Source organism: Hyla sarda, chromosome 4 (assembly GCF_029499605.1).
Source record: "Hyla sarda isolate aHylSar1 chromosome 4, aHylSar1.hap1, whole genome shotgun sequence".
NCBI lineage: Eukaryota > Metazoa > Chordata > Amphibia > Anura > Hylidae > Hyla > Hyla sarda.
Window position 1 is genome coordinate 52253506 of NC_079192.1, and position 22769 is coordinate 52276274.

Below are 22769 nucleotides of genomic sequence, written 5' to 3' on the forward strand. Positions count from 1 at the left end.
ATCCACTTGGCAAATGAGGTTCAATGTAGATAAATGTAAAGTTATGCATCTGGGTACTAATAACCTGCATGCATTGTATGTCTTAGGGGGGATTAAACTGACAGAGTCACTGGTAGAGAAGGATCTGGGTGTACTTGTAGATCACAGACTACAGAATAGCATGCAATGTCAGGCTGCTGCTTCCAAGGCCGGCAGGATATTGTCATGTATAAAAAGAGGCATGGACTCGAGGGACAGGGATATAATACTCCCCCTTTCTAAAGCATTCGTACGGCCTCACCTGGAATATGCTGTTCAGTTTTGGTCACCAGTCCATAAAAGGGACACTGTGTTTCTGGAAAGGGTGCAGAGACGCGCGACTTAGCTATGAGGAGCGATTAAAGGAGTTACAATTGTTTAGTCTTGAGAAGAGACGTATAAGGGGGGATATGATAAACGTATATAAATATATTAATGGCCCATACAAAAAATATGGAGAAAACTGTTCCAGGTTAAACCCCCCAAAGGACGAGGGGGCACTCCCTCCATTTGGAGAAGAAAGGGTTTAGTTTCAAGGGGCGACACACCTTCTTCACCATAAGAACTGTGAATTTATGGAACAGTCTACCTCAGGAACTAGTCACAGCAGGAACGATTAATAAATTTAAAACAGGGTTAGATACATTCCTGGAACAAAATAACATTAATGCTTATGCAGAAATATAAAATCCCATCCCTTCCCCCAATATCCCACTACACCCCTACCCTTCAATTCCCTGGTTGAACTTGATGGACGTATGTCTTTTTTCGACCGTAATAACTATGTAACTATGTATCCTGCATCCTGGTTGCCTCTAAAGAAACCGCATAACTGTAAAGACTGTTCGTAAGAAGTTTAAGTAAAAGTTCCAGTTATTTGCACAATCTCTGCTGTGGACATTCCTTTATTGCCTGCCGTTTCTGGGTTGGTTGTCGGCAGGGCCTTAAACAGAAAACAACCACATCCTGGCGTCACGACAAATCAGTGGTTAATAACACCTTATCCCACAGGGTTAATACCACCAGACACTGCTACACCGTTGCAACACCCCAGACACCACTAGTCTTTTTGGCGTCCTACGAAGGATACGGGTGTGTGCCTTTAATAAATTTGCTACTCTGACCACCCGCAACGAAAAACGGGTGTACACCATTATTGCAAGTGCCATAGTGCTCCCCTTATTCGGAACTGTGTATTCAAAACTGTGCAGAACTGTCGCGTGCAGCGACTGAGATTGCGTCCGAAATTGTACAGGACATTGTTGCTGAAATTGTGCTTTGCCGGGGCACTAAAAAAAGTAAGGGGGTCGGTGAAGAATACTGTGTGATTGCTGCCATACCTTAAAGAGTTAAAGTTAGCGTCGGGCCTTCCCGCGCACGCGAACACCTGCAGCTCCTCCCTGCTGATCCTCCGCAGTCACGCCTCCAGTGCCGGCCGGAAGGAAGGAAAAGTTCCCCCCTGTGTTGCCGAGGGGAACGATTTCTTGCCCGGACCGAACCGGAAGTCCTCCGGGCGCAGCAAAAATCAAAAGCTCCAGCAGCTGCGCCCGCATTACTATAGTGCACCTCCGCTGCATAGACTCTGCAGACATTGGGACAAGGGTCCTGGCAGCACAGCGGTCAGTGGAAACCTCAGAAGCAAGCTGCATAGATCACCGCAGCACGCCACAACTCATCTTAAAGGGCCAGCGTACCTTAATTGCCCAGTTGCGACAGCGCACCCAATCAAGACTACAAGTCAGCACACTCAAGCTTCTGTTAAAGGGCCAGCACACCCAATCAAGTCGATAAGATGTCAGCGCCTACTCCACCACCACCACCTGACCCACAGGATGGAGGTGCTCCTGCAACCCTGCCAGAGGGGTCACCACAGTCTGCAAATAGAATGTTGCCCTCTTGACCTCCAGTTCAACTTTACAGCCTGGGAGCTCCTGTAGCCGCACCTGTCTTCTTGGGGAATCCCGTGCTCGCCACCTATAATGGGGATTCTTTCACCCTGCGAGACTTCAAGGAGAAGATACAGAGTCTTTGTTTTTTATTCTTTCCCCCCTAACAAGCAGGTGCAGTTACTTACGGGACAGCTACAGGGATCAGCATTGGAAGAGGTCCGCACCTGGCCAGCCTCCGACAGGGCCACAGTGGAGCAGATTTTTGAGGGACTATATCAAGTGTTCGAGTCTCACTTCCCATCTGAGGTATGTCTACGCCTGTACGAAAGATGCCAGAAACCAGTTAGATGGCATCATGCCCGAGCAGGGTAACAAGGTGCTCATGGACAGATTCAACGGAAGGGTCCCGGTCGGAGTAGTCAACTTGTCTGATGTCGCCACCAGGCTACCCAGGTATACTCCTGTTGCACAGCTATACCACCTTGGGCCCAAGGACGCATTGACTAACTCGCAAGTAGCCCGACAGTGGACCGCCCAGACTACCCACGGAGCCGATAACAGCTATCCAGAACCATGGTGGACCCAGCTGCAGATAGGGGACGAGAATACCCCCAGAAACCAGGTTGGCAGAGTCATCCAAGTGGCCAAACAATATCAGGAGGCCTTCAGCAAACACCCCACCGATTTTGGCCGGACCACGATGATTCAACATCGGATCCTAACAGGTGATAGTCCTCCAATCAAGGAAAGGCATTGCCCAGTGGCCCCTGGTATGTTCCAGACAGTAGAAAAAATGCTGAACGAGATGAAGGAGGCTGAAGTAATCCGGGAGAGCCAAAGTCCTTGGGCCGCTCCTTTTGTCCTTGTCAAGAAAAATATGGGACCATCCGCTTTTGTGTGGATTACCGGAAGCTGAATAACGTCACTCACAAAGATGCCTACCTCGAATTGAAGAATCCCTGACTGCCCTGGGATCAGCTGCCTACTTCTCTACTCTAGACTTGACCAGTGGATATTGGCAAGTGCCGATGGCAGAAGAAGATTGTTAGAAGACGGCGTTTGTGACCCCGATGGGGCTTTTTGAATTCAAAAGTATGCCCTTTGGGCTATGCAACGCCCCTGCCACCTTTCAACGCCTAATGGAGCGATGCCTAGGACATCTCAATTTTCAGAGTGTGTTATTATATTTGGACGATGTCATTGTCTACTCTAAGACTTATCAAGAGCATCTCGACCACTTGGAGGAGGTGTTTAAATTCCTGATCAATCATGGACTGAAGATCAAACCCTCTAAGTGTCATTTACTGAAGCCACGAGTCCATTGCCTCGGCCATGTTGTCAGCGCAGTGGGCATCCAGCTTGACCCAGGAAAAGTGAGTGTTGTCAAGGACTGGCCTACCCCACGCACGGTGAAGGACATCAGTAGCTTCCTGGGATTCGCTGGCTACTACCGCTGCTTCATCCCTCACTTTGCACAGATTGCTGGACCCCTTACAGCTCTTCTCCGGGGTACCGCAAAGGAAAACTATAACGCAAGACTCCCGATCCAGTGGGCTGAGGAACAAGAAACAGCGTTCTGGGCTTTGAAATACCTGCTCACCGAGCCTCCTATTCTGGAGTATCCCGATTATGGTCAGCCCTTCAGGTTGTACACAGATGCCAGCTTCGAAGGCCTGGGACCTGTTCTATCCCAGGTGCAAGAAGGTAAAGAAAGGGTGATAGCCTATGCCAGCAGACATCTGCGACGAGCGGAGAAGAACGACTCCAACTACAGTTCCTTCAAGCTGGAGCTCCTCGCCTTGGTTTGGGCAATGACCGAAAAGTTTAAGGACTATCTAGTAGCCACCCCTTTCACCGTGTACACCGACAATAACCCGCTGGCACATATGAATACAGCTAAATTGGGAGCCATTGAGCAGCGTTGGGCCTCCAGACTGGCCAACTACGACTTCAACATTAAATATCGAAGTGGCAAGTATAATGTGAATGCGGATGTGCTATCCCGTATGGCCCCGGGCGAAGAACCACCTGTCGAGGATGAGTGGGAAGACGTGGAGATGCCCCCATTCTATCAGAGGTTCGTCAGTCAGAATGTCATGACTACACAGGAAGACTGTGAACCTAGATCTACAAAGGTTCCTGAGGACCTCTATACATGGAAGACTCTACAGGACAAAAGTCGAGTCATGGGGGATCAGGACTACCTTCTCCTGAAGAAGGTACCAACCCATCTACGCTGGTCTCAATGTGATTACGAATTGAAGAGGTTGTGGCGACAGAGAAACCGACTGTTTATCCACAAAGGACTGCTGTACAAGAACTTGTTGGATCCAGTCTCTGGTGAGCGACTCCATCAGATCCTGATCCCTAGAAGAGATGCTGCAATGGTCCTAAATGCCTATCATGATCAGTCGGGACACTTTGGAATCCACAAAACCGAAGCCACCATCAGACATAGGTTCTATTGGATATGGATGCGAGGAGACATTGAAAAGTGGTGCGGTGAATGTACTGTCTGCAACGTCACCAAGAATCTTCACAAGGATGCGAGAGCACCCCTTCATCCCATCCAAACTAAAGGCCCAACCAGCTGGTGGCCTTGGGTCACGTGAAGTTGTCCTCCACTCCGTCTGGATACACCTACGCCCCTACCATGGTAGACCACTACTCCAAGTTGGTAGTGCCTGTCATAGACCTCACGATTAAGACTGCTGCGCAGATGTTCTATTCCAACTGGGTCCAAACCCTGGGATGTCCGGAGTCGGTTCTCACGGACCAGGGAACAGCCTTTGAAACCCAACTGTTCCAGGAGTTGTGCCAGTTTCACGACTGCAAGAAGCTCCGGACTACAGCATATCATCCCCAGGGAAATGGATTGTGTGAAAGAATCAACCAGGTCTTCATACACATGCTACGAGCAGCATCAGTATCCAAGCACGAAGAGTGGCCTGGCTATTGCCTGAACTGTTGGAGATATACTACAATACCATCCACTGCTCCACGGGGTACACTCCCTTCTTCTGGGGAGTGGCATGGGCAACTTCCCAAGGACCGAGCGCTTGGGTTACAAGCACCCTTCAACAACTCTCCACAAGTCTCGCAAGACTGGGTCTCTGATCATCAAAGGAGAATTCAGGAAGCTAAGGAAATTGTTGGAAAGAAGATGGACGAGGCCCAAGAACGTCAACAGAGAGACTACAACCGCCACACATCTGCTAAGCTGTTACAACTGGGAGACAGGGTTTGGCTAAGGAAGTTCCCCAGAACACACAAGTTGGATTCCATCTGGGAGACAGAACCTTATACTATAATTGTTATGTCATTCCCGGACTTAGATGTTTGCGAGGTCCAGAAGACTGGATTTGAGCCGCAGGTGGTTCATCGGAACAGAATCAAATTGTGCCTCAGAGAGGACCTCCCAGAACCTCCTCCTGCTCCCACAGCTGCTAGACCCGTGAGAGAATATGTTCCAGGAGAAAAGATCCATCCGTCGATGGACATAACTATGTTCTCATCCAACCAGCCTGCAGTGTTTTGTGCAATGCTCTATCCAGCTCCGGCACAGCCGTCTCTGGTTTCCTCACCTGCTGTAAGCCTGGCAACTTCTGTAAGTCAAGAATTGACCTCACTGATCCCCATGGGTCCCCTCAGTCCAGGACCAACTGCAACTCCTGACTCCAGCCCTCAATCTGGTCCCCCTGGGGCTGAAACAACAAGAATTCCAGAGGAAGCAGGCATTCCTGAAACCCAAGAGGTGGTGTTGCGTTGGTCTCAAAGGTCGACACAAGGAGAAATACCCATCAGATATCAAGACTGACTTCACATTCATAAAATCCAGTGTACACATAATTCAGTACATAAACTTCATTAGTGAATATTCAAAGTCCAGTACAAATAAATTGTAACCTATACGTAAAAAATAGGTATATGAATATATCTCACAGACAAATAAAAAAAAATAAAGAGTCTTCGGGACTGTAACATGTTCTACATCAGTCTATACCACTGTTATGCACAAATGTCATGCACTAATATGTTCTTTTGTCTCTACGAGTTCAGGATGCTCTTCCTGGCCAGAAGGTATTAAAGTAGCTAACTAAAAAAATACACGTATCCAGTAAGGTAACAGTATGCTTAATTGTTATCTACATCCAGAGTTCTAGGGGTAAGTGTGTAGTACCGATTGACCCTAGTAGCTAAGGCATTGGGCAGAAATCCTCAGGCAACCCAATCCGCAACCAGTGTATAACAAATGGAAATAATATGTGTATTATATCAAATGTATGTCAATAAAAAGGAAACAGTGAGATAATGTCAGTATGTAGAAGCATTACAGTCATTATACATACTTTATGTCAAAATATCAGTCAGAGATTTTATAATCAAATATCCATATGTCAGTCAAATGTCAGACATAAACCAAATATCAAATGTCATATTTCCATAAAGTTTCAGCTATAAATGGATGTTATAGCTAGGATATATTTAATTATATTTCATGCATAGTCATTAGAGATGCATAATCTCATAAACTAAGGTAAAATACAGATACCTAGGGTATGAAGATATAATATAACATGACACTCGTGTGTTGTTACTAATATACTTTAGTAAGTTCGAAAAAGAAAAAAAATGTACTTATCCAATCCTATTCATCCTGTTCGTGAATAAGTGCTAGTACCATCCTGTTCGTGAATAAGTTCTAGCCATCCTGTTTATGAATAAGTTCTAGAGCATGTATGGACATTATCTAAATGCACAGAGACTCTATATATTTTTAATCATTTTGTTGTCATGAGCCTGAACTTGGACATTTGGATTAATGCTTCAGGACTGCATCTGCCCCTATGGCCATTCCGTTCCTCTCCCTAAGGGGACATACGTTGAGGACGACTCTTTTTAAGTAAGGGGGTTTGTGGTGTCCCGGCACAGGACCATGTCCTGTTCCTGTCCTAAGTCCCCTCAGGTAGAGGCCCTCCATTCCCAGGGCTCTCCTACAGGGCTGTTCCCCCTTGTTTATCAATGACTCCCTCATATAATGCATTATAAATGTATTGTACATATTGTCTATTCTATATAAAGTTGTACAAATGTATAGGACCTTCCTGGGTCATGTGATACTGTCATGTGATGTACCCAGAGTTCCCTGGGTTCAGGACCTACAGGCTTGGCAACCAATGGGCTGTAGTCCAGCCTCCTTAGTATATAAGGGGCTGTAGTCTCTAAATTCACTCTCTTAGTTCCTGGCACTCAAGCAAGCACAATCAGCATATATTACTAAATTTATCTCATCTAGGCCTAAGCCTAAGGAACCTGCAGCCACTAAAAACGTGAGTTATCAAGCTCTATCTACAATTCTAGTGACTACTATTCAACTCAAGCATATAATTAGTAGCACAGTGGCCTGCATAAATCTCAATACTGAAAGTCCCAGCAAAGCCTGTGAGGTATCCTGCATCCCGGTTGCCTCTAAAGAAACTGCAAAACTGTAAAGACTGTTCCGTAAGAAGTTTAAGTAAAAGTTCCAGTTATTTGCACAATCTCTGCTGTGGACATTCCTTTATTGCCTGCCGTTTCTGGGTTGGTTGTCGGCAGGGCCTTAAACAGAAAACAACCACATCCTGGCGTCACAACAAATCAGGGGTTAATAACACCTTACCCCACAGGGTTAATTCCACCAGACCCTGCTACACCGTTGCAACACCCCAGACACCACAAGTCAATACGCTGAGCACAGAATGACTCGCCGTCCTGCAGGAAGCAGAAGAAGACAGGGATCGGAGAACGGGACAGATATTTAAGCAACAGGGCAGTGTAGGAAGGTGAGTTAAAGTTTGATTTGTTTCATAGTAAAACTCCACCATAGGACTCCTTTAAAGTGTCAATGTCAAAAAAAAGTTTCCCAACCATTATGCCTGCAGCTGTTGCAAAACTACAACTGCCAGTATGGCTGTCCGGGCATGCTGGGAGTTTTAGCTTTGCAACAGCTGGAAGCACCCTGGTTGGAAAACACTGTCCTAGAGACTTGACAAAGTTTTAATTTTTTAAAATTTTCGTGAAAAGGCTCCTTTAACTAAAAAGAAAGCGCTCCATGGTGTAATACTGTATGAGTAAGGCTTCTTTCACACTGCCGTTGACTGGGTCAACCCAGTCAACGGCAGTGAGTTTCCAAGTTTGACGGCCTTCATTTTGACGGGGCTCAACAGGCAATAGTGGGTCCCGATGGACCCCATTATAGTCAATAGGGTCCGTCGGGCTCCGCTGTTTTTCAGCTGGAGTAGCGGGAGAAAAAGACGGCACAAGCAGTATTTTTTTTCTCCCGCTATTCCCCTGAGCTTCCCCCGCGGCTGCCACACTGCCATGTCCTAACGGCAATGTGAAAGAAGCCTAAGCAAGCACTCTATGTAGTTAAGCACTTACCACAGGTGGTTTTGGTTGTAGTTCCTCCAAACAGCAGTGGGATTTGGAGAATGCAGAACAAGGTTCAGGAAAACAAACAAACAGGTTTATTACCCAGAATACCACACGTTTCGTGGCTGCCAGCCGCTTCCTCAGGCATGTGCAGGTAAAACATAGACGATCCATATATAGTACAGAATTAACCCCTGGTTAACCAGGTAATTGGGCAATAAAACAAACATACATAATATATCATCAAAAGGTATAAAATAAAACACGATTGTTAAAAGATAAAAATATATCAGCGAGTATTCTCAATGGTCTCATTGATATGTTGCAGAAATAAAGTGCCAAGTGTATTAAATCCAAAAGGATTCACGATTTATTAGTTTTTGGTATCTATTCATACACTGTTTCCAGGATGATTTGTTATAAATTGTCTGGGTTTTTGGTATGTTTTAATAGTACTGTATGTAAACACTGTAACATGGGGAGATTTATCAACACCTGTCCTGAGGAAACGTTGCTGAGTTGCCCATAGCAACCAATCAGATCACTTCTTTCATTTCTCAAAGGCCTTTTCAAAAATGAAAGAAGCGATCTGATTGGCTGCTATGGGCAACTCAGCAACTTCTCCTCTAGACAGGTTTTGATAAATCTCCCCCATGACCCACAGTGCAGCCCACATATTGTAATTCACAGGAAAGCAAATAAAAACCGCAAAATTACTATCACAGCTATTCACTTCTCTAATCTGAAAAATCTCTGCAGTAAGGTTTGAAGGAAACAATTATAGTCAGTGATAAAATTGTATTTATATCAGAATCTGATCTATTATAAACAATATGCAATTTTTTTGTGTGAAAGATGGCACTACAAAATGTACTAAAATAAGATACCTGTGCTGCGCTAGGTTCAAACTAGGGCTGCACGATATATCGCAATCGAATGACGTTTTTTTTGTGAATTGCGATATGTTGATATCCCCCCCCCCCCTCCCCCCCCAGGAAAATTTGCACTTAGCTATGGTGTTTTGCAACATCTTGACTTAGGTCGCTGCCAAAATTCAAATGCTAAGTCAGTGTTTCCCAACCAGGGTGCCTCCAGCATGCCCGGACAGCCAAAGGGCATGCTGGGAGTTGTAGTTTTGCAATGGCTGGAGGCCCCCTGGTTGGGAAACACTGTCCTAAGTAATAATAGGGTTCAGGGGAAATTTAAAAAGCATGATACTTTCCTAGCCCCGGTCCCTGTAGGTCTGCTGCAGATCCCATTCTAATCCGTGCAGTTCCGGTATCTTCTCTGTGCTCCCGACAACCAGCTGGTGCCAGGACTTTTCCTGCTGCCCCTCTATACTTTTCTATGGGAGAGCCATAGATAGCCGAACCGCTCTCCCATAGAGATGTATGGAGGGGATGTGTCGGCCACCGCTGCGATCCAGGGGAGAGCCGTTACCCCCTGTGATCCAAAGCTTATCCCCTATACTGTATGATATATTTCTCTTAAAGGGGTATTCCAGGCCAAAACTTTTTTTTATATATCAACTGGCTCCGGAAAGTTAAACAGATTTGTAAATTACTTCTATTAAAAAATCTTAATCCTTCCAATAGTTATTAGCTTCTGAAGTTGAGTTGTTGTTTTCTGTCTAACTGCTCTTTGATGACTCACGTCCCGGGAGCTGTGCAGTTCCTATGGGGATATTCTCCCATCATGCACAGCTCCCGGGACGTGACATCATCATTGAGCAGTTAGACAGAAAACTTCAGAAGCTAATAACTATTGGAAGGATTAAGATTTTTTAATAGAAGTAATTTACAGATCTGTTTAACTTTCCTGAGCCAGTTGATATATATAAAAAAAGGTTTTGCCTGGAATACCCCTTTAACCTCTTAATGACGCAGGACGTATATTTACGTCCTGCGCCGGCTCCCGCGTTATGAAGCGGGATCGCGCCACGATCCCGCATCATATCGCGTCGGTCCCGGCGCTCATCAACGGCCGAGACCCGCGGCTAATACCACACATCACCGATCGCGGTGATGTGTGGTATTATCCCTTTAGAAGCGGAGGTCAAAGCTGACCGCCACTTCTAAAGCGAAAGTGACCCGGCTGCTCAGTCGGGCTGTTCGGGACCGCCGCGATGAAATCGCGGCGTCCCGAACAGCTGACAGGACACCGGGAGGGCCCTTACCTGCCTCCTCGGTGTCCGATCGGCGAATGACTGCTCCGATAACACTGATCACAGGCGTGTTAATACACGCCTGTGATCAGGATGAGAGATCAGTGTGTGCAGTGTTATAGGTCCTTATGGGACCTATAACACTGCAAAAAAAATGTAAAAAAAAAGTGTTAATAAAGGTCATTTAACCCCTTCCCTAATAAAAGTTTGAATCACCCCCCTTTTCCCATAAAAAAAATAAAACAGTGTAAAAAAATAAATAAATAAACATATGTGGTATCGCCGCGTGCGTAAATGTCCGAACTATAAAAATATATCATTAATTAAACCGCACGGTCAATGGCGTACGCGCAAAAAAATTCCAAAGTCCAAAAAAGCGTATTTTGGTCACTTTTTATACCATTAAAAAATGAATAACAAGTGATCAAAAAGTCCGATCAAAACAAAAATCATACCGATAAAAACTTCAGATCACGGCGCAAAAAATGAGTCCTCGTACCGCCCTGTACGTGGAAAAATAAAAAAGTTATAGGGGTCAGAAGATGACATTTTTAAACGTATAAATTTTCCTGCATGTAGTTATGATTTTTTCCAGAAGTGCGACAAAATCAAACCTATATAAGTAGGGTATCATTTTAACCGTATGGACCTACAGAATAATGATATGGTGTCATTTTTACCGAAATATGCACTGCGTAGAAACGGAAGCCCCCAAAAGTTACAAAATGGCGTTTTTTTCTTCGATTTTGTCGCACAATGATTTTTTTTTCCGTTTCGCCGTGCATTTTTGGGTAAAATGACTAATGTCACTGCAAAGTAGAATTGGCGACGCAAAAAATAAGCCATAATATGTATTTTTAGGTGGAAAATTGAAAGGTTTTTAAAAGGTAAGGAGGAAAAAACGAAAGTGCAAAAACGGAAAAACCCTGAGTCCTTAAGGGGTTAAGGCTCATTGAGAGGTTTCATTTTTTTTCTTTTTTTAATTATTTTTAAGCATTGTCATTTCTTTTATTTTTTGGGCTGTGCTCCCTTATTGCTGACTACATTGGAAAAAATAAAATACATTTCCCTTTATTCTGAGCGAGATGCACCTCTACATTCATGCACATGGGTGGTGTTTTCCTGCAGTTAAAAGCAGAGGATTTTGGGTGAGGTCCTACATTTCTGGGCAAAATTCCTATACATAATAATAAAAAAAAAAACTTTATAAAGCAATTATTGACGGAAGCCGTTCATGCAAGCAACCATGAGTGTAGTACCAGACTGTGATATGAAATGAACACATTTTTGAATGATTAGTTTTGCTCAGTATTCAACTGAACAAATACACATGTTCGTTCTTTCGGGGGATAAATTTCAGCAGCGGCTAAACTCTGCTGCGAAAATTCCTAAGTGTGCACTGTGCAGTGGAGTCCCATTGACAGCTATGGGACCCTGTTGCGCCAAAATTTCAAACCAGAAAATTCCGTAGTGTCCATGGGCTCTAAGGTCAATGTCACAGGATTCCGCTGGAATATTGAACATGTTCTGGAAAAGCCCCAGCACCGCACTGCAGTGAATGTGATGGGGCTTAAAGGAGAAGTATCGTGCAAAAGAACTTATCGCCCTATTCAAAGTATAGGAGATTAGTTTTAGAATCCGGGGGGTCTGACCGTGATCTCATGCATGGGGCCCCTGCTCTCCCTGGGAATGGAACAAGTTAACTAAGCGGCGGCTGACATGCCCCCTCCAGGTATTTCTATAGAAGAGCCAGAAATAGCCAAATGGCTCTCCCATAGAGATACATGGAGGGTGTGTGTTGTTTATTCCTAGGGAGAACAGGGGCCCTGTGCAGGAGATCAGGGGGGGGTCCCAGCGGTTTGGTCCCGCAATCTAAAACATATTTCCTATCCTTTGTATCGATAGGGGATACATTTTCTTACATGATACTTCTCCTTTAATCTGCCACGGACATTAAGTTGCAATTTCAGAGGAAGCTTCTGCACACAGAATTTCCTCTCCCCATTGAGAACACAGGATAGAGTGTATGGGGGGGATCAGAAGGAATCTTTCAGCTGAACAAGCCATCCACCATTTTTGTTACGTGCTCATAGCTGCTGTCATTACTCTTCACCTTCTCCACTCATACAAAGCAGAGGTCGGTAATGGATTGGACATTCAATAAGCTTTATTAAGATTAAAACAAGAGACGACTGATTGTATAGCAATACTGACACTATGATCCTCTCTACTTGTGCCAGGGGCCTACTACACCTGAGTAATGGAAGCTATGGCATCGAGCCCCTTCAGCCGTCTTCCAACTTTCAACACCTTATTTATCGCCTTGAAGATGTGAAGCAGGAGCCGATGGTGTGCGGAGTATCCAGTCCAGAAGAGGGTCATGAGAGTCAGCACAACCACTCTCCCAGCATGACTAAACTACTGCGCCGGGTAAGCGAAAAACTCTCATGAATTACTTCCCCTATCCAGTCCTGGGTGACTACCAGTGTTGTTACACTTCCTACAGGGGATGTTGCTCGATTTTTCTCTTTATACTGGATGACAACCAAGATCTGGTTGGTACCAAGCTTTCCTAAAATCCTGCATGTATTTTAGATCTCTTCCGGAAGGAAGAAAACTGTCTCCCTAGTACCACCTATTAGTCAATATTTGATCCATTAAAGGGGTACTTCAGCACCTAAAAAGGTATCCCCTATCCATAGGCTAGGAGATAAGTGTCTGATCGGTGGGACCCCATTGCAAACTTCAGAATTGGAGGCCCCAGTTCTCCACACCATTGATATGGTATATCCAGCACTCCCATAAGCAATGCACAGAGCATGTGCCTACAACATCTTTCCATGCAAGGAGGAGAGCCAGAAGATCGAAGATCGCGTTGGGGCGGGGGTGGGCTGTGTGGAGTGTTGTTGGGGGATTCAGAGGGGGTGCTCCGCCAAAAAAAAATTAATTCCCTATCCCTATCCCCTATCCCATAAGATGTCTGATCATGGGGGTCCCACCGCTATGGACCCCCGCGATCTCTGGGCCGGCAGCGGCAGTTCCGAAACACGGAAGCTTGGCTCTTCTGCGGGTGTGATGCCACGCCTCCTCCATTCATGTCTATGGGAGGGGGCATGATGGCTAGTTTGTAGCCGTCACACTGCCTCCCATAGACAATGGAGGGGGTGTGGTGGCTGTAGTCGTCAGTCATCCAGCATGAAGCAGAGTTCGCTCCATGCACGGATGACTGGGGTGCCACGTCAGAGATCGCGGGCATGCTGGGAGTTGTAGTTTTGCAACAATCGGAGGCACACTGGTTGGCAAACGCTGCCTTTCAATAATCATATTATAGGACCGGGCTGCAGAGTATATAGACGATGTCTTCTCTTTATGACCTCTTTTTTCCTTGGGTTGGCGCCAATAGTAATTCAGAGCACTTTTCATGCCAAATTAAATAAACATTTGCTGAACTCAATCAAAAGATAATGCCTATGTGGAAGCAAGTGACGCTGCTATTTCTCATAATGGAAATTCTACATAGGAGATAAGTGTCTGATCGTTAGGACCTCATTGCAAACTCCAGAATTGGGGGCCCCAGTTCTCCACGCCATAGATATGTTATCTCCGGCACTCCCATAAACAATGCACAGAGCATGAAAAACAATTAATCCCCTGTCCCATAAAATGTCTTATCGCGGGGTCTTACTGCTGGGGACCCCTGTAATCTCCTGAATGAAAAACAGTACCTCCAAAGTTACACAGAGCAAGAGACATAGGTCTACATAACGCTTATCGAGGACCCCATAAAATCAGGAGGTACCCCCTAATGGACATATATATTGGAGGCCTTATTGGTTGTCACCCAGCTTTCCAAAAAACACTTAAAAATAAAACAGAAAACGTTGTCTTCTATGTTTTGTTTTTTTATCCAAATATTTGTCTCAACTACGTTCTTACTACAAAATATTTGCCCCCGGAATTCCGCTTGGAGATTTCCTTGCGCTGTTCTAGCATTGGTGCAAATCTGTTTTACGTTGCAGTGTTTCCAATCCGATGTCCCTTCAGCAGATGCAAAACTACAACCCCAGCATGCCCGGACAGCCGAAGGCTGTCCAGGCATGCTTGGAGTTGTAGTTTTGCAAGAAACGGCGGCACACTGGTTGGCAAACACTGCCTTTTAGTAATCATATTATAGGACCGGGCTGCAGTGTATATAGACGACGTCTTCTCTTTATGACCTCTCTTTTCCTTGGGTTGGTGCCAATAGTAAATGAAATAAACTTTTGCTGAACTCAATCAAAAGATGATGCCTATGTGGAAGCAAGTGACGCTGCTATTTTTCATAATGGAAATTTGACATACTATAAGGGCAGGTCCACAAGGCCGCAGATTTTCTATACGGATTTGCACAGGTAAAATCCTAAGGGGAATACAAAACTCGTACACAAGCTCCAGAATTTTTCTGCATGGAAATTGACCTACAGCGACATTTTAAAATGGAAACACGTCAATTGTAAAATCTGGTTGCAGACTTGCAACAAATAAATGCTCCAAGTCTAGTCCTGAGTTAATTTTTTCTTTTGTCTCTAGAAGAAGCGGGCCATCCTGACCCAGACAAGATATGTGGAACTGTTCCTGGTTGTGGACAAGGAAAGGGTAAGTTGTGGAAGTTTTTATCTTAGAATAAAATAATTGTCTCATGTAAGTCATTGGCATGTACACTACATGGCTAAATAAATATAACCCCCTCCCTGCCGCCTGTGCCCCAACATTCAGCAGTGGGAGTGTGCGCCTACAATAACAGACAGGATTGGAAACAACAAAAGTCTTGGCTGTCCGGGCATACTGGGAGTTGTAGATTGCAACAGCTGGAGGCACCCTGGTTGGGACACACTGTAGTAATGAATAGCAGATTATATTATTACATGTATTGTATGTGTATCTAAGGCTGGGTTCATACCACGTTTTTGCCGTACAGTTCCCATATACGTTTTCAATTTGAAAACCATACGGAACCGTATTGAAAACCATAAGCATTAACTCTCCATTGAAAACCCTATGCCAAAAGATGCAGCAGGTTGTGTCTACTTGGCATCCTGTCGTTTTTTTTTTCAGTTTTTTTTTCCTGTACTCAAAACCGTAGCCTACCACAGTTGTTGGTCCTAGTGAAAAACCGTATTGAAACATATACGTTTTTTTTTAACATGGGAGTTAATAGGAACCGTACAGAACCGTATGTGCATATGGTTCCATCCCGTTTTCACAATACGTTTTTTTACTTTGCACAATTTTTTTCTTGGAATTTCAATAAAACAAGTGAAACTTTATTCATAACGTTATGAAAAGTTAAAATTGAAAAGCAATGGCGACAGGGAGCAACCCTGTCTCGTGCCTTTTTGGGGAGTGAACGGGGCGGAGAGGAAGCCAGGTGTAGAAATTCGGGCCAGGGGGGGTGGTATTCAGTGCCTGGAGAAATGTTAGAAAGGGGCCCGAAAAGCCCATGGAACGAAGCACTTTCCACAGCCATCCCCAACCCAACACACATTGTTGAAAGCTTTTTCAGCATCAATTGACAATATGGCCGGGGACGGGTGGAGAGACAGGCGGAGCTGGATCTCATCCAGTACCGTGATAACACGTCTGATATTGGTTACAGCCAAATGCCCCTTCACAAAACCCACCTGCAGAAGGGAGACCAGTCTCGGCAAAAGATTCGCCAGGCGATCCACCAAAATCTTAGAAGCTAGTTTTAGGTCAACATTGATCAATGAGATAGGACGATATCCATCCGGGGACAAAAGATCCTTCCCAGGCTTGGGTAGGACTTTGATATAAGCGGTATTCATGGTGGAAGGAATGGTGGCCTCTTGCAGGTAGGGATTGAACAGGCGCAGTAAGGTCAATGAGATATGTTCCCGTAGTATCTTGTAGACCCCCCCTGAAAACCCATCCGGCCCTGGCGCCTTGCTAGGCGCTAATGATCTGATCACATAATCAAGTTCCTCTCCAGTTATCGGGGCATTTAGAGCATCTCCCTCATCCTCAGTAAGGGAGGGGAGGTTAGCCTCTGATATCCAATCCCTGGAAGAGGAAGTCGGTGCTCGGTCATCAGAGTAGAGGGATTGAAGAAGATTAGTGATCTTGTTGGGCGCCCGAGTCATCTTTCAGTACAGATATATGGGATGGAGGGGGCAGCGCCCTTAGCAAATCTGGCAGGGAGTCGGCCCGGCTTCCCTCCATAACGGAATAAAGTGGCTTCAAATTGGGTGCGCCTAAAATTATCTTTGCGTTCAACACATGCCTCATAATCCGCCTTAGCCACAGCCAATGCTTCTTTAGAAGAATCTGAAGGGGAGTCCCGAAAGGGTGTACACCTGCCTCAATGTCTGAATCAGAGATGTTAGTTGCGCTGTCAAAGTCTTTTTCAAAGCCGCCATATACCCCATAATACGTCCCCTCAGGTGTCCCAGTAAAGCTGGGGCGTGTCAATGTGTAGAGCGTTTGTCTGGGCATACTCCATCCACCACCCTTTCAGCAACATATGAAACTGTTCATCATGCCCCAGCCCTATCGGGAAATCAGTTCCTCGCGGCACAATGTCTGCTATGTGGAGTAGGATGAGGGAGTGATCAGATATAACCAAGTCATCTATGGACACACGCTGCACCCTAGGGAGCAAGGACCGGGAAGAAAAAAAATAATCAAGTCTCGAGCACAAGTCATGGGTGGGGGAGTAATGGCTATAATCCCACGCCTCAGGGTGCAGCATGCGCCAGACGTCAATCAGTCCAGTGTGAGACGCCCAACTAGGCAACAGAAGATAGGGCCTTACAGGTAAGTGTCTAATTCTGTTGCTCCTCCTATCCTCCGCCGAACACATCACTGCATTAAAATCCCCGTCCACCAGCACATGTCCCCCTGGGCACCCTAGCACTTGTTGGGCTAAACCCTCAAAGAAAGATTCATCATCCCCATTCGGGCCATATGTATTAAAGATAGTAAAATCCACAGAAGCAGTGGAAATGTGTACATGACAAAGCCTCCTTTCCGTATCCTTATTGACCGGCAACAAATCAAGTGAAACATTTATGAAATAAAATCAACACCCCCGCTTTACGGTTAACTGCCGGAGAACCTTCAACACTAACCACCCACCATTTGCGCATGCGGAAGAAATCCACCTCCTCCAGGTGCGTCTCCTGTAACAGAGCCACATCTGGAGACAGACCCTTAAGATGGCGCAGAATCAAGCTACATTTACCAGGGGTCCGCAGCTCCTTAACATTCCAGGAAATGACCTTCATAAGACAGTAAAAAGAGAAATCGCTAAAAATAAAGGGAACACTAAGATAACACATCCTAGATATGAATGAATGAACTAATCGTATGAAATACTTTCGTCTTTACATAGTTGAATGAGCTGACAACAAAATCACAAAAAAATTATCAATGGAAATCAAATTTATCAACCCATGGAGGTCTGGATATGGAGTGGCACTCAAAATAAAAGTGGAAAACCACACTACAGGCTGATCCAACTTTGATGTAATGTCCTTAAAACAAGTTAAAATGAAGCTCAGTAGTGTGTGTGGCCTCCACGTGCCCGTATGACCTCCCCACAACGCCTGGGCAGGCTCCTGATGAGGGATGTCCTCCCAGACCTGGACTAAAGCATCTGCCAACTCCTGGACAGTCTGTGGTGCAATGTGGCATTGGTGGATGGAGCGAGACATGATGTCCCAGATGTGCTTAATCGGATTCAGGTCTGGAGAATGGGCGGGCCAGTCCATAGCATCAATGCCTTCCTCTTGCAGGAACTGCTGACACACTCCAGCCACATGAAGTCTAGCATTCTCTTGTATTAGGAGGAACCCAGGGCCAACCGCACAAGCATATGATCTCACAAGTCATGGTCACATGGTCTCTGAGGATCTCATCTCGGTACCTAATGGCAGTCAGGCTACCTCTGGCAAGCACATGGAGGGCTGTGCAGCCCCCCAAAGAAATGCCACCCCAAACCATTACTGACCCACCGCCAAACCGGCCATGCTGGAGGATGTTGCAGGCAGCAGAACGTTCTCCACGGCGTCTCCAGACTCGTGTGCTCAGTGTGAACCTGCTTTCATCTGTGAAGAGAACAGGGCACCAGTGGCGAATTTGCCAATCTTGGTGTTCTCTGGCAAATGCCAAACGTCCTGTACGGTGTTGGGCTGTAAGCACAACCCCCACCTGTGGACGTCGGGCCCTCAAACCACCCTCATGGAGTCTGTTTCTGACCATTTGAGTGGACACATGCACATTTGTGGCCTGTTGGAGGTAATTTTGCAGGGTTCTGGCAGTGCTCCTCCTGTTCCTCCTTGCACAAAGGTGGAGGTAGTGGTCCTGTTGCTGGGTTGTTGCCCTCCTATGGCCTCCTTCATGTCTCCTGATGTACTGGCCTGTCTCCTTGTAGCATCTCCATGCTCTGGACACTACGCTGACAGACACAGCAAACCTTCTTGCCACAGCTCACATTGATGTGCCATCCTGAGTGAGCTGCACTATCTGAGTCACTTGTGTGGGTTGTAGACTCCATCTCATGCTACCACTAGAGTGAAAGCACCAGTGAAAGCACCACCAGCATTCAAAAGTGACCAAAACATCAGCCAGGAAGCATAGGAAGTGAGAAGTGGTCTGTGGTCACCACCTGCAGAACCACTCCTTTATTGGAGTGTCTTGCTAATTGCCTATAATTTCCACCTGTTTGTCTGTTCCATTTGCACAACAGCATGTGAAATTGTTTGTCAATCAGTGTTGCTTCCTGAGTGGACAATGGGATTTCACAGAAGTGTCATTGACTTGGAGTTACATTGTGTTGTTTAAATGGGCACTGTCATGAAGTACAAAAATTGATATGTTGTAGTACTTAAGTACAGAAGCAGCGCGATCGCTACCATCACCGCTAGTGGGGTCCCTGTGCCCACTAGCGGTGTCACAAGAATGCCGAGCGCGGCTTCGTTCCCCGTCCCTGTCAGCTGTCAGGGTACGGGAACAGATTTAAAAGCCTTGCTCGCAGCTAACGTAGTACTGCGCATGCGCAGTACTACGCAAATAGCGTAGGGCTAACGCCAGGCTCCTAGCGCTGCCTACGTTAGCCTTACGCTATTTGCGTAGTGCTGCGCCTGAGCAGTACTACATTAGCCGCACGCGAGGCTTTTAAATCTATCCCGTACCCTGAGACTCGCAGTACTACGTTAGCTGCACGTGAGGCTTTTAAATCTGTTCCCGTACCCTGACAACTGACAGGGACGGGGAACAGAGCCACTCTCAGCATTCTTGTGATACCGCTAGCGGTGATGGTAGCGATCGCGCTCGCGGGGCACATTTGACACCGCTAGTGGGCACAGGGACCCCGCTAGCGGTGATGGTAGCGATCGCGCTCGCGGGAGGCATTCTTGTGACACTATGACATTAGACAATAGGGTGCCTCCAGCTGTTTCACAACTACAATTCTCAGCATGGCCTGACAGCTAATAGCAATCATGGCATGCTGGGAGTTGTAGTTGGGAAACAGCTGGAGGCACCGTATTAGATAAATAAAACACTCATGCATAGACGATGTGAGAGCGGAAGCAAGCACCCAGCAAGGAATCCTGCCCTGCTTTATAGAGCAGATTTAGAAGCACTAAATCTGCTCTATTAGGGTGCATTCCCACGTGGCGTATTTTGCTGCGTATTTGGTGCTGCGTATTTTCCTACCCATTGACTTCAACAGGGAAAATAAAATACGCAGCAGCAAATACGCCGTGTGGGAACGTACCCTTAAAGCGATTAAACATTTTTTTGAAGCCAGGTAGGGGGTTAGGGCTAGATTTCTACTAGGTAGGGACATATTAGATTATATAGTACTTGGTGGGAGCTACCCTTTAAGTGTTCTCTTATTTTTTTTGAGCAGTGTATGACGGATAGCCTTATACCTATGCCTATCTTACATAAAGGATAGCATTATACCTATCGCTATCTTATATGAAGGATAGCCTTATACCTATCCCTATCTTATATGAAAGATAGCCTTATGCCTATCCCTATCTTATATGAAGGATAGCCTTATACCTATCTCTGTCTTATATGAAGGATAGCCTTATACCTATCCCTATCTTATATGAAAGATAGCCTTATGCCTATCCCTATCTTATATGAAGGATAGTCTTATACCTATCTCTGTCTTATATGAAGGATAGCCTTATACCTATCCCTATCTTATATGTTCTCTTATGGTAGTGTGGTAACCACGAGTGAAACCCGCGACCGCCACTACGCTGGGGTTAGCTACTTGGTTCTTGGGGGGGGGGGGGGTTATGAACCCAGGGTCGGATGGTATTAACCTTTAATGTCACGTGACGCCACTGTAGTCTTGGTATCTCCCGGAGTGCCTGCAGTGCCTGGACTTGATATTGCATATATACTTGGCTCTTACGGCTGGACCAGGAATTTTAGGTCTGCGCTATATTAGGCTTGAGATTAAAGTCACTTACTGAAGTGTCGGTAGATTTGTGGCTTTTCGCCTAAAGATAATGAATTGTCCTTTAGGAATTCTCTGATCAAGGCTGAAGTAAAGACTTGCTATTAGTTGGGGTTACTTCATGCTTTTCTTATCTCTCTCTCTCATCTTTGCTCTCACTCCTCTGCGGATTCTCTCTGCTATTCTGGAGCTATACCTCCTCTGAACTTGCTCGGACCTCCACTCTGTACTCTGAAATGAACTGCTGAATCTTCACTCTGTACCCTGAACTCCACTCAACTCCACACCTCTCCTCCTCTACACAGGAAATGCCACCCCTCATAAGGGAAGGCTAAACTAAAGCCCATTGGCCAGGCAGCTGTGGATCATAGAGTTGTCTGAATCCCCTTTAGGATTTACAATAAAGTTACATACAAGTAATAACATAACATAACACCTTACACAAAAGTTTAGTCTAACCCTCAGTCCTCCACGCTCACATACCCTGACTAAGCATGAAGTTGCTAGGTAACATACTTAAAGCTACAAACACCTAATAACGGATTGCTAAGTTATAACAGTGCAAATACACATTAGAAATGGTTGAGTCCTTGCAGGGGAGCCCCCAGGACACTGGAGGTCTCAATCTGACAGGGCCTACAATACCTTGACACAATGTACCTGTACTGGGACTCCACAAACCCCACCACTAAACAGAAGTCGTCCTCGACGATAAAGGTACTGTCGGATTGAAGAGCGAAGTGGCCTTGGGGCCATAAGAAGTCCTGAGGCATTTTATGCACAAACGTCCATTTCAGGCTTTTAGAGGTAGGATACAAAACATTATTGGTGTAGGATACGTGGTTATTTGGGTCCCAGACAGAATATATACCTATTTTATCTGATCAAAGCGTTTCGAACAGGATTTTTTTTTTTTTTTAGTTGGACCTCTAACAAAACCTTCAGCCTATACCTATGTGTATAAACTATTTATATTTATAGTTATAACTAGGATATTATTGTCATTATATGCTTTGCTATGTCACCTGTATAATAAGTAGGTGTAAATGGGATAGCATTTATCGAAGTATACTAACAGACTGGCTTAGTAGACTGCTTATCCAGAGTATTGAAGGGTTCTTATTAATAAGATTTAGCTATTTTACTATTTATAACCTGTACACATGTATATACATTTGTAAAGACCTTTCTATGTACTTTCTATAAGTGGACTATGCATATGATACATTATACACAATTGACATGTCTAACTAGACAATTTGGTATCTGAATATACAGACTTATATAACTTTACTGTACATTATATCACCTTATATTATGTAACATTAGATACATTTCTTATACTAATAGGTGCGGATTGGGTTGCCGGAGGCTCTCTACTCAATGCCTTGGCTACTGGGGCCCCTGGGCGATCAAGCACTTCTCCCCAGAACACATTTTATTTTATGCTAGACACTTCTATGTATGCATGTAATACAAGGTTAGACATTTTTATGTACCCTTTTTTTCTTTACTGTAGTGCTTATGTTAGGGACAGGATACTTACTGGCCAGGTAGGTTCCTGTGCGCAAACAGGGTTAAAAGGTAACTGGTTACACATTAGATACCTTTAAAGGGTAGCTCCCACCATCCTATTTTTTTTTTTTTTGCTAGCCCGTTCCCCCCCCCCCACCCCCGCTACGGCACTAGCCCGTTCCCTCCTCCCCGCCCCGCATACGCCGTTCCCTCATTACACTTGCAGTTACTGCAGAGTCCAGCAGCGGGCGTGCAGGGACAGCGGCGGCAACGAGGCGGCGGCGATGTGCGG

The 22769-nt window shown here is 45.4% G+C and overlaps 1 protein-coding gene across 4 annotated transcripts in view; it reads left to right on the forward strand.

The window, feature by feature from the left end:
• The window catches only part of ADAM9 (ADAM metallopeptidase domain 9), a 269190-nt gene that overhangs the window by 56171 nt on the left and 190250 nt on the right, over nucleotides 1-22769 (forward strand). For 2 of the 4 annotated variants that reach the window (XM_056570919.1, XM_056570915.1), the window contains exons 7-8: nucleotides 12723-12912; nucleotides 15055-15117. In XM_056570919.1, the coding sequence (XP_056426894.1) occupies nucleotides 12723-12912; nucleotides 15055-15117 (253 nt within the window). Of the gene's footprint in view, nucleotides 1-12722; nucleotides 12913-15051; nucleotides 15118-22769 lie in introns of all 4 variants that reach the window. The other 2 variants (XM_056570916.1, XM_056570914.1) reach the window with 1 other exon arrangement.